The sequence below is a fragment of the Vigna unguiculata genome, chromosome 11 (assembly GCF_004118075.2).
Source record: "Vigna unguiculata cultivar IT97K-499-35 chromosome 11, ASM411807v1, whole genome shotgun sequence".
In the NCBI taxonomy this organism is placed as follows: Eukaryota; Viridiplantae; Streptophyta; class Magnoliopsida; order Fabales; family Fabaceae; genus Vigna; species Vigna unguiculata.
In genome coordinates this window covers 10341152-10353835 of record NC_040289.1, presented here as the reverse complement: position 1 = coordinate 10353835, position 12684 = coordinate 10341152, and the positions used below count along the sequence as shown (strand labels likewise).

At 31.1% G+C, this 12684-nt stretch overlaps 1 protein-coding gene across 1 annotated transcript; it reads right to left on the bottom strand.

The window, feature by feature from the left end:
• Window positions 1-8080: 8080 nt before the first annotated feature.
• On the bottom strand, window positions 8081-12426 carry LOC114169729 (11-oxo-beta-amyrin 30-oxidase-like). Its single transcript, XM_028054998.1, has 5 exons — window positions 12097-12426; window positions 10915-11132; window positions 10080-10321; window positions 9387-9774; window positions 8081-9297 (listed from the first exon to the last, which is right to left on the bottom strand). The coding sequence occupies exons 1-5, from the start codon at window positions 12392-12394 to the stop codon at window positions 8872-8874; spliced, it is 1572 nt and encodes a 523-aa protein (XP_027910799.1). The 5' UTR covers window positions 12395-12426; the 3' UTR covers window positions 8081-8871.
• Between the last annotated feature and the right edge of the window lie 258 nt (window positions 12427-12684).

Below are 12684 nucleotides of genomic sequence, written 5' to 3'. Positions count from 1 at the left end.
GTGTGAGAGGACTTGGGTTCAAGATTTGTGTGTTATTTAAATTATTATTATTTTTGATAATATGCTTGATCATGTTGAGTGATAATATAATCATAGAATTATATTAATCATCACGAAACATGAATTGGTTAAATGGTTGTGTATTGAGTTGGCACTAGCATGGTCATGGGTTCAAACCTTGGTAGAATCATTTTAAGCTTCCTTTCTGCCAAAATTTCTTGTGGCATGAAGGTGAAGGGCCAAAGAGCAGCCAAAAGTGACTGAAAAACAACTCATAATGGAATTTGAATGGCAATTACATTCATTTTAATGTCATTTTCGTTTTTGGCCATTAACCACAATTAAGGACCATAATAAAAAGGCAAACTAAACCAATTAGAAGGGTTTTTGAGACTGGAAAATTAGAGTGTTGTAAGGAACACGAATTCAGAGGAAACAAAGTGAGTAGAGAGTAAGCAAAGGAGCTAAATTGGGTTGGAGCCAAGGGAGGAAATTGGTGATCAAGGAAGAATTCTAGAACCATTTATTTTAAGCAAAGAATCTAGGTTAGGGGAGCTGAACCACGTCCTATATGAGTTTTTATGCGTAATTGTATGATTATAGAATGTGTATGTTGGTTTTTGTTAAAAATGCATTGAAATCTGAATTTATGGAATTTTTTCCAGAAACCGCCTAGCGGGCTGCTCATAGCCGCCAGGTGGCACATGCCAGTTTAGTATGTTTATGGGTTCCTTGAGGAACTGCCTAGCGGTGAATCCCTGTACCGCCAGGCGCCACGAACCTACAACCTAGTTTCTGGGTTTTGTGATGAACTGCCTGGCGGTGATGAACACCCGCCAGGCAACGTGAACCTGTTAATTTGATTTTGATATTTTTACGTTTGCTTGAGTGATTCTGATTGAGGAAATGGGAAGTCCTTATTGGTTCTGAGTTTTTGGGCATCATTCATAATTGAATTACATGTGAGTGATGGTCAAATTGGACGAAAATTGAATTAATATTATTTGGGGTTGAGATTGTTATTGTGACACTAACTTAAACGAAATAATGTAAGGGGTTTTCGTATAGTAGGAGCCATAGGAACGAACCATGATCTTAAACCTGTGAGTGTAGCCTTTGAATCGAAAAATTAATGCAAAACAGAGTAGTTGGGGATTGGTTAAAGCTCGCAGGTGCAGAGAAGAAGGTTGGGGTTCCTGGAACAGCAGTAACCGCCTGGCAACACATTGGTTACTGCCAAGCACCATATCAGAGATGTGAGGGGTGCTCTGGTTGACGAAAAACGTTGTTTTTCGTACTTTTCGCGCAACAGGGACCGCCCGGCAGTAGTACAGTCCCGCCAGGCGCCACCTTCCACTTTTGTGTGCTAGGCGCCACCACTTTTTTCTGGTTTGCGCAATTTTCGTAAAACTGCATTTCCCGGTTCGTTAACCGTCTGATTTAGGTAAAATTTTGACAGGTGGTCCATAACATGTGGTTCTTCATTTTGAACGGTGAAGAATGGATTTGGAGGTCAATATCTAGAGATATATATTACTTAATATTGTTGATTTTGGAGTTTGTAAAATACATGAATAAGCTCTTGATAAGTTCAAGTAACTTCTAATGAAGCATGATTGCGTTATGTGGTAAGTCTCTATCAATTTGAATGTTCCTTTGGGTTAGTCACATGTGGAGAATTGGTTTGGTGAAGGCATGGGTGTCAATATTAAATTGCATTGGTGCATAAGATCATGTGCTTAAAATTGTTAGAATGCTGCTCCTTATATTTTGTTTGAGCATGCTTGGGATGGTCTATATGACTAGGGGATTGAATGCACAGGATAAGGCCTGGAACATTATAGAATGAAATGCCTTTCATTAGGGGTACTCTAGACTAAGGCGCTTAGCGCTTGGCGGTACGTGTCCCCCGCCAAGCGATCTGGAAGCGGCAGCGCCTGGAGGTACGTGTCCCCCGCCAGGCGATTTTACTGCAGCAATATTGGTGTTTTTGATTCTGTGGGCGTGATCTACAAGGCTTCTGGTCATGCTTCAAAGGTGGGATTGCTGGTGTTCCTTGAGTTGTGGCTCGAAACGTATCCCTTGAGTTGTGGCTCGGGATAGGGGTTAAAGCACGTGGTATTCCTTGAGTTGTGGCTCGGAATAGCATCTCTTGAGTTGTGGCTCAGGATGGCAGATGAACACTAGGAACTCTTGATTTGTGGCTCGGGTTGGCGAGTGTTGCCAGTGTGAGTGTGTTGGTTGTGGCCAGTACGGATGGGTCCAGATAGATTGCCCTCCTCAATAGTTGACTGACGAGTTTGGTAGTCTTGGGACGTTGCGAACTATGTTCGTATTTGGGAACTCCACCTGGCGTTACGGTGTATGATCCGTAACATGGTTTCCCGCACGTGCTCTATCAGTTGTGGCTGATAGGTATGGCAGCAAGTCACCTAGAAGTAATCACTAGAAGATGTAGAACATGAATAACCTGGTTGTGGCCAAGCGGTATGAATCAAAGGAAAGGAAATCCTTTGGAATGATTGTGTTGTTTATATTGATATGTTGTATATGGGTATACATAATTGTATATGTTTTATCTGTTAAGCTCACCCTATCTGCTTGTGTTTGGCGATGATCGTATACGCGGTATACGTGAGCAGATGGTGTTGCAGGTGGGTCTGGTGAGACGTAGAGCCAGAGCGGGGTTAGTCTTGGGGAGTTTCTCTTAGAGTTTTACATTGTTGTTAAGATTTCAAATAATTTTTAATTATTGGTAATACTGAACTATTTGATAATTATAAGAGTAATTATGTTCTTGGATTTTGAGTTATTATTGAAGTAATAAAAGTTTGAAATTTCCCGCATTCTTGGGAAATGGATTTATAATTAATGAGATTTTATTTTCTTATTTTATTTTATTATTTAAACTCGTAATATCTAGCAGGGATGTTACAACAGGCTCTCGCTTAGGCAAGACCACAAGTAGAGGGCCTGGAGGTTTTTTGCGGACTCTAGCTTAGGCGAGGCCATCTCGCCTGAGCGAGATGGTTCGTCGCTCAAAAGCTTAGTCTCCCGCCTGAGTGAGTACTCGTGCAAAACCCCTAGGCGAGCTTCTACTATTCTCGCCAAGGCGAGACGAGCTCGCTCAGGCGAAAACAACAGTTCTCCCACACTGTTCTACGCTTGCACAACGAGATATCCATCCAAGAACCGCATACAACGCATATCCATTTCAAATTAAGCATCATATAACTACTAGAGATGCAAAACAGAACCAAACTCAAGCAAAATGAACTTAAAACACAAGACCCTAGCTTCCCTTACCTGGAAAAGGGCTAATAACTGACTGTGACCTTTAAGCCAATGAACCTAGCATCTCTAGGAGCAGATTTACGAACTGGAATAACGGTACAGAAAAAGAGCGAGGTTACCATAGTGAACCTTTGTCGGGAATACGAAAAATAAGACTATAGAGGAAATAGTATGAGCTGAGAATTAACTTACGTGAAGTTAGGACTAGTTGAACTAACTTGAGCACGAGTGAGCTCAAAAACTAGCAAAGCATAGTTTGGGAGAAGAGAGAGTAACAAGGTGGTTGTTTTTCTGAAAATGAAGAGAATTAGCTGGTTAGGACAGTTTAGGGTCTTTGGCCCCCTATGGATAAGTCCTAGGCCCAACTGATTTGGGGCACCCCTTTAGAAATTAGGGCAGAATAAATAGTGGCCCTTACAAATTGACATTTAAATTTATAATTTTTTAAATTTAATTATAAATTATTAAATTTAATTATAAATTGAATAAAATTCTTGTATTTAATTGCTAAATAGTATATAATTATTTTAAATATTATAAGAATATAATTATTAAATTTTTTTTTCTAATATTTATATTCTAAAATACTTTTAAAATTGATATTTAAAAATATTTTAAATATTCAAAATATTTTAGAAAAGTAAACTAATATTTGTAAAATTAACATTTAAATATAAAATATTTTAGATTTTAATATCTTAAATGCAATAAAAATATTAAATATTTTAGATTCAAATGTCAATTTTACAAATATATATTTTTAAAATTTTAATAATTATATTTTAATAATAATTAAATAATTATATTCTATTTAACAGTGAATGTAAGAATTATATTCAATTTATAATTAAATATTATAATTTATAATTCAATTTAAAAAAAAATAATAATAATATCAACATTTTAACAAAATATGGGAATAAATTAAATAAAAATAACGAATACAGGGGCTGAATTGAATAAAGTAACGAATATCGGGACTAAATTAAACAAAAAGAAATAGTACAACTACAAACTGGAACGTGGTACAATTGTGACTTGACATGTGGACAACTTTTTTGAAATTAAAAAATTTTAAAACAATTTAAAAAAAATTTTAAAAAATTAAAAAAAATTAAAAAAAAAATTAAAAAACCAAAAGCTAATACATGGCATGTACCGTTCAAAAATGTTAACTATTTAAACACCATTAGTGAAAAGGATCAAATTGACCAAAATTTGACAAAAATAAAGATCTAATTAAAGACAAAACGAAAATGGGAACCAAATTGAATAAAAACAACAAAAATAAGGACCAAATGTATATTTAAGCCTAAAAAAAATAATTACGTACGAAATTTTCTTAGGTAAACATGACAGGTTTAGAGGAAAATTGTTCATACGAAGGATTACCTATAGGGATGGCAATGGGACGAGGCGGGGACGAATTTCGTTATTCCATAACAATCCCGTAGAAAAAATTCATCCCCATCCCCATACCCAAATCCAACGGGTATCAAACTTTTATCCCATCCCCATCCCCACAAGGTAACGAGTATAATCTTGTACTTATATCCGTACCCGTTTTCTTACTACTTCAATATTAATTTTAATTGATTTTTATAAAATAATAAAAAATTACGGTAAAACGAAACATAATATTATCAAATATTCAATATTAGGATGATGATTGTTTCTTCGATACCAAATACTTTGAAATAAATTATAATTATTTGCATTTTAGATTAGAATACCAAATAAAATTTCATGAGAACTAAAACATTTATTAAATTTACAAACATTAATGAAACCTAGTTGATAAAATTTAAAAAATATTTTTAAAAAAATATAAAAGGGAAATAAATATTCAAATTAAAATATATTTTAAATATTTTTTTACTTCAATTTTTTAAATTCTAATGAATCTCTTTTTAGTAATAAAAGTTATAATACATCACTCGATCAAAATGAAGCAAAGAATAAATAATAAACATAATAATAAAATTTTAACATAGATCTTGTATCTTTTAAACTCCGATATATGTTACATTAAATTTTTATATTGTAGTAAATAAAAGTTATTTATACAATTATAGTGAAAAAATTACAGTATGATTGACAATGAGTTAGAAAATAAAAAATAATTAGATAAAATATATCAAAATAGTATTCTACATGATGAAAATAAACAACAAATAAAAATATTAACAAATTAACAAATGTTTAGAAACAATTTGATAGACTAATGAAAGAAATCACTCCAAGAAAAATTAATGTATAATTAAGAGTATGATAAGATGAAAAATACCTCAGAGATCTAAGAAAACTTTTCAAATATCAACATATATACTCAATGGTTGAGAAATAAAAAAAATTATTTTAGTGAAACAAAAGAGTTATTCAAATGAAACAAAAATTAATAATAATAAGTAAAAAAAATTATATTACCTAGTAAATGAAATGTTTGTGCTATTAAACGCTTAAATTGAAAGTATTAAACATTCTCGTGTAAAAAGGAAAATATACAATAAATAAAAATATTAAAAAATAATAGAAATATTCAAATTGAGACATAATTTTTTTGTAATTGACAGGCATCATTTTAACATAATTTCATAAAGGTTATGATAAGATGAAAAATATAATGGAGATGTTAATGAGTTTTATGATAAAACCAAATAATTAGAAGAAATAAAAACTAAAAAGTACATATATATATATATATATATATATATATATATATATATATATATATAGTGGCGGATCTTGACCAATATTGTTGGGGGAGCCAAAATAATATGTCCAAAATTTATACATTTAATTATTGTCATTAATATAATAAAAATAAATACATAATTTAGTATAACGATAACTAAAAAATAAATAAGACTACAAATGAATATATGGAAGAGTTGAATTTGTATATCTATTTTAAAAAAGAGACTAAAAAATAAATTTTCATAATCTAATAAAAAACTGAGAGACGTAAATACCAAAAGAAAATTCGATGATAATCAAACCACACTTAAGATCCAGTTATAAAAAACACACAATACAATATTTTTTCTTCTATGTTCATAAAATAAAAAATTAATATACAAGCTCATTAAATAAATTATTAAACTAATATTTCACTATCATGTAATACAAGATAAAATTACCTTCTCCTTTATTTATTCGAGAATGGAAGACAACAACTTACATATGAGAGCAAAAATAGTAGATTTTTTTCTCTTTATAAACAAAAGAAAATAGGTGAGAATGAGAGATGAGAACAATTCGTGAGAAACTCAAGTCATATAATGAAACTACAATTAAAATCCAGTTATAAAAAAACACACAGTAAGATACTTTTACTTCTTTGTTCATAAAATAAAAATGAATATAAAAGAGATTTATTAAATAATTTTTTAAACTAATATTTTACGATCAAGTAAGATGAAAGAATTACATCATTCTTTTCCTCCTCATGATGAAAGAGAACAAAGTGAGAAGAAGAAATGAAAACGATTTATAAGAAGCTCAAACCATAATGAAAAATAATAATAAAAATATTTTGATAAATCTTTTTATTCTTTATTTTTATTATGTTTGATTTCATATTTTATTATTTATTAACATTAATTATTATATTTATAAAAGAAATAAAATATTTAATTTAATCATCATTAATTTATAATATATTATCTAATATCTATAATATATTATCTAATATCTATAATATAAAAAATTTAAAAATACCTAAAATATAAAAAAAAAATCAAAATTTTAGGGGGGGCCATGCCTCCTCCCTGCCACCACAAACATCCGCCACTGTGTATATATATAAAAAGTTACTTAATTAATTGTGAATATTTTAATCATTTAAATGGGGTCGGGTATTATGGCAGAGATATGTATATCTCATACCTATCTTCATACCCAATTGAAAAAGTCGAGGATTCCCCATACTTATACCCAGTCACCCATCAAAACGGGAACAAATTCGAATAATAACGAGTTTATTTGTCTTCTTTAATTACCTATAAAAATGAGCGTAAAAAATAAATATCATAATATATATATATATATATATATATATATATATATATATTATAAGTTATTTTAATTAATGTTATCTACGAACAAAAGTTTGGTACGTAAAAATTTTATAATTTTTTTTATTAAATGTATACTTTTTTTTAAGTTACAACATTTTTCTAATCCTCGAACATAACATTAGAAATCCAAAATCTTTCGTCGATCCTCTCTGAGCCAAATCCTCCATCAACCTATCCTTCATCTTTCATCAAAATAACACAGCGATGTCGGTGCTTCGTTAGCAGCAACACAGTTCAACGTGTCTTGACCCAAATGCTGAAGCATCCCAGCTCGCGAGTGTGCTCCAATGATAACGACGGTTCACGAAACAAAGCCTACCTCCTTCGCAAACAAAGCATAAACCTTCATGAATTGAGTTCTTTTGGTTAAATGATGGGTTTAGGGTTTTACATTTTGGGTTATTTCGAGCCTGCAGTTTGTTTGTTAGTCATGTCCCTACAAGATACTACACACTTAATTTGTTTAATTAATTAACTTTTTTGGTTATAGCTAATCAAGTCGACCATAAGGCTCATGTACCTCATGGATGGATCATTAGGGGCTTACGTGTTGGTCTAATTCTAATTGTATTATTTACTGTAACTCTCTGTGTTTGTATGAGATCATCAAATTGTTTAGCTGATGATACTAGAACTCATGAGAAATGTTGAGGGCAAAATTTCTCACAAATTCCATATTCAAAGGAACCTAAGATTTTTTTTTTTTCTTTTTTTTTTGGTTTTGGAAGGTAGCAAGCATGTTGAACAGAAGCAAACAGACGTTGAATCCCGCAATCACACGATTACCTTTCCAAGAGCCTCAAGTAACTATCTATATAATGATAGAACAATAATTAATGTAACTACAAAAATGTTAATGTGAAAACAAAAACTATACATCCAATAGTTTAAAATAAATAAAATATATATTAAAGTCAAGACTAAGTGGGTTAGTGACCCAATTAATCTATACCACTTTAATCAAACTTAGAACAATCTCTCCGTAGATCAATTAAAGTCTAAGATGAAACAAAATTTTAAGACACGTCCCACCCTACTTAGGACTTAGGTCTACCTTTCTCTCAAGCACATATGAATTTTAAAAAGTTATTAAAATAAACCACATCATAATTGTAGAATAGTTGTATTTGTTTTTCGGTTGTGAACACATCAATTTTTAAGAGAAATGGTTTGGTATAAAAATTAATAGGTGTTAAAGTATCATTTTCAAAAAAAAAAAAATTACATTGAAACTCATATTTAACATACTTTTTCGTACATTATCCAATAATCCTTCATAACTGAACCATAAAGACATTATTCAAACACATGCATTACAACATACAATTTCTTAAAAGAAATATAGTTTCAATCAAATTACACAAACACATATTGATGTTACATAAATGTAATCTAATAAAGTGATATATTAAGCCAAGTGACATATGCATAGTCTTACAACAATGAAACTATTTTGTAGACATAAAACCATGCTTTCAGTTCAAGATATGATTAATTATCATAGCTTTTGCAAAATAAGGGGTGTCCCATGTTTTGGCTGTAAAGTAAACATAACTATAGGAGCATGCACATAGACCGGAGATAGCTCGAATGAGAAATTTTGCAAAAGCATTGACAACACTACCTTGGCCTCCAACAAGGCAAAGTTTTGGCCAATGCAAATTCTAGGACCCCATCCAAATGGGTAAAACACATCTTGGCCTTTTGTTGCCTTAGCAACTCCTTCAGAAAACCTTTCTGGTTTGAACTCCAATGCATCATTACCCCATATATCAACATCTTGGTGATGTAAAATTATTGGCATTGTAACTTTTACTCCTGCAGGTAGTGACAGGTTTCCAAGTTCCATGTCCTTTTGAATGGTGCGGTTAAAGATATTATTAGGAGGGTATAACCTCAAAACTTCATACAGAATCATGGTCATCTTTGGAAGAAACATTTTGTCACATGTTAACATGAAATGCATTTTTAATAGACAATAAAGATAATCAAATGAAAGCATATGATACATACAATTTTGAGCTGACTTAACCCATCAAAGTTTGGATTTTGTTTTCCAAAAGTGTGAAGAACTTCCTCCCTTGCTCGTGTTTGCCATTCAGGATACCTACTCAACATGATCAATGTCCAAACCAAAAGAGTTGAAGTTGTCTCTTGCCCTGCTAAGTAGAATAACTTGCACTCACCAATTACTTCTTCAATAGTCATTCCAACTCTCTTACTATTTCCATTTCCATGAATTTCCATTTGATTTGATTCCAAAAGTATTCCTAATAAATCTTCATTGTTGGATTCACCATTCTTCATGGCTTTCTCTCGTTTTTTTATGATATTCTTGATTGAATTTTTCATTTCTTTATCAACTGCCCTCATCTTCATTTTGGTAGGTGTTGGTAAATGCCTAGAAACATGTTGAAGTAATAGAGGTCAATTTCCTAACATGTTGAACTTCGATAGTAGTAGCCCTAGTTCTTATTTAAGTTGGGTATGCCACATTTCTAGATTTCAAAGAGTTTTTCAAAAAATATTAAATATTCCTTAAATTAAAATCTCAATGTAATTCATAATTATTTTTCTTCATCATTGTGTGATTCTATTTTATGGAGAGCTTAATCTTTATTTATAGTGTCTATTGTTTAGGGTGATTCTATGAGGTTCTTGTACTTTGTAATAACTATTTTATACCATGAATCAATTTGGTATTACCGTATTATTGGTGTGTTCTTGTACTTTGTAGTCATGACAATGCGCCCTTGAGTTTTGAGAAGTTGAAATATCTTTTTTCCTTCTGTATAGCTGCTTCCGAAAGCTGTTCTAGAAATTACATCACGGGTCAAATTCTGAAGGGAAGGAAATACGTCAATCTCACATTTTCCACCTGATGACAACATTCTCATCCATTCGCTGATCACATCATGGCAACTTTGGGAAAATGATGGTATCATATTCTGTAAATTAATTATCAATTAAGAGGTTAATTTGAATATGAAGCAAAAAAAAACTCTAAGTTTAATTATAATGTCAATAAATTTAATCGATGAGAAATAAATAATATGTTGACCTTTACATCTCTATCATTAAGATTAATCACAACATTTAAGATATTATTGTGTATTTTGAAGCTTGAAATTCCTTCACTATATTGTTTTTCATAGTCGTGTCAAAGGATTAAAGAAGGAAAACTATTTAAATTGCTCTTGGTATTGACTTCAAAATGTTATTTTTGATGTGGTGGTTGACTCTAGATATGTCATGTCAATGAACTTAGGGTCAAAACATTAACACTATATGTGTAAATAAAAATTCTCTTTAATCCCTGGACTTGTTTAAATATTCATTCCTTCTCCAAACCTCCTACATACTTTTAAAGAGGAAGGTCCGTGAAAAAATAATTTTAGATTTCAAAACCAACAAGATTTTATCCGAAGAGATTTCACGTCTGAAGAGATTTCACGTCCGGACAACTAGGAAAATTATTAAATTCATTATAAAAGTATACATAAAAAGATTGTTTATTCATAAATGAAAGTAATAAACTTACTTTCACTTTTCCTAAGTGGAATGCAGGGTTGATAATATTTCGATGTTGAGCCCACTTATCACCCTCGTAATGTATCAAACCATTGAACAAGAACTTTGCAATGCCACTTATCTTTGGTTTGTGGAAATCATGAATGTTACTGAAGACCTCTTTGATTTGATTTGGATCAGTGATTATGACCTTTGGTGTTGTGCCTTCCCATAGAAAGGAATTCTTGCCTGCACATAATTCACTTATTGGCAATTGCTCAAAAAAAGACTTTGCTTTAACAACTTCAAGGATCCAAAAAATTTATGTTGTGAGGAGAGGAATAATGAATGATATACACTGATAAATTTGAAGGTGCAATGTTTTTGTTACTTATTGTTACTTTATATGGCACACACTACCTTCACTCTCAATTACTTATAAAAATATCATTAATTTTGAATAAGTGGATTTAAGTCTAATTTATTAGTTTAAAATTAAATTATAATGTTAAGTTTGAACTCAATCATTTCCAAAACGACAACAACAGTTAAATAACAGCCGTGGAAGGTCGTTCGAACTACTCTCTTTAAAAACGACAACAGATCATATGTTAGGTCAACAAACTTTATTCAAAGTAAACTTTATTATTATATTAAAAAATAAATTTAAGCATATTTCATTCACTTTGTAAAATGTGAAATTTATATATAAATATAAATATATATATATATATATATTATAATATAATATAATATGAATATACCTAATCTTTAATTTAGTAAAAGTGGAATTTCTAATAAAAACGTTATTTTTTTAAAAAGAAGATAACAATCGATACTGTTTCACAATTTATCCTTTATCAAGAACATACGTAAAAGTAAAAGATAATTTTGTAATTATATTATTTAAAATGAATAAGATAAACATAAGTGGTTATAATTTTTGTATGAGATGTAAAAGTATCCTCGTATCTAGATCAGAAAGCGAGGGAGGAACGAATACCATATAAAGGAAACAGACATGGTGGAGGCATGCATGTGTTTTTCTACTTTGGAATAGTTTCCAATTTTAAAAATTTGTTTAAAAAAAAAAAGAGTGTTGTAGCAAGAACATTGAATGATGCAGGAAGAATCACGAAAAACATCACTTTCATGCCCAAATGAATGTAAGTTATGTCTAGCTACAAATTATTAGGAAGTAGGAAAAGTGAACCGTGTTTGGCAACAGTGTTGTGAGAAGGCAAGGACAAGCGAGGAGCGACATCATCGGAGACAAGAAAAGATTGCGATCGACGGTTGTTTTGTGGGGCATGGTTTATGTTGGAGGTGGAAGGTGAAAGAGAGTATGGGTCACCACGAAGACCTTGTTCTCTCAGAAGCTTCTCCAACCTCTTAGGCCTAAGCCAAAGCGTGTTCACCATCTTCACCGCCGCCCATAACGGAATCACAGCAACGATCACGGTCAACACACACAGTGTTGCTGTCGAGGAAGGAAATGAAAATAGTTCCATTCTTTTTGTCAACACTGGCACCAAGTGAGAAGGGCTATGGTATGGCACACAAGTAATGATATACTTATTTATATTTCGTGTGTCTTAATTCAATTATAAAACGATAAAAGATCGATAATACTTAATTAAATATTTAAATCTAAAATTTCTAACCTTTCGTTTTTATATTACATAAATTAATAATGCATAATGCATTTTAGGTAAGCAAAAGTATAGAGTTGACGGCGTCTGTCCCTTCTTACGCTTTATATATATATATATATATATATATATATATATATATATATATA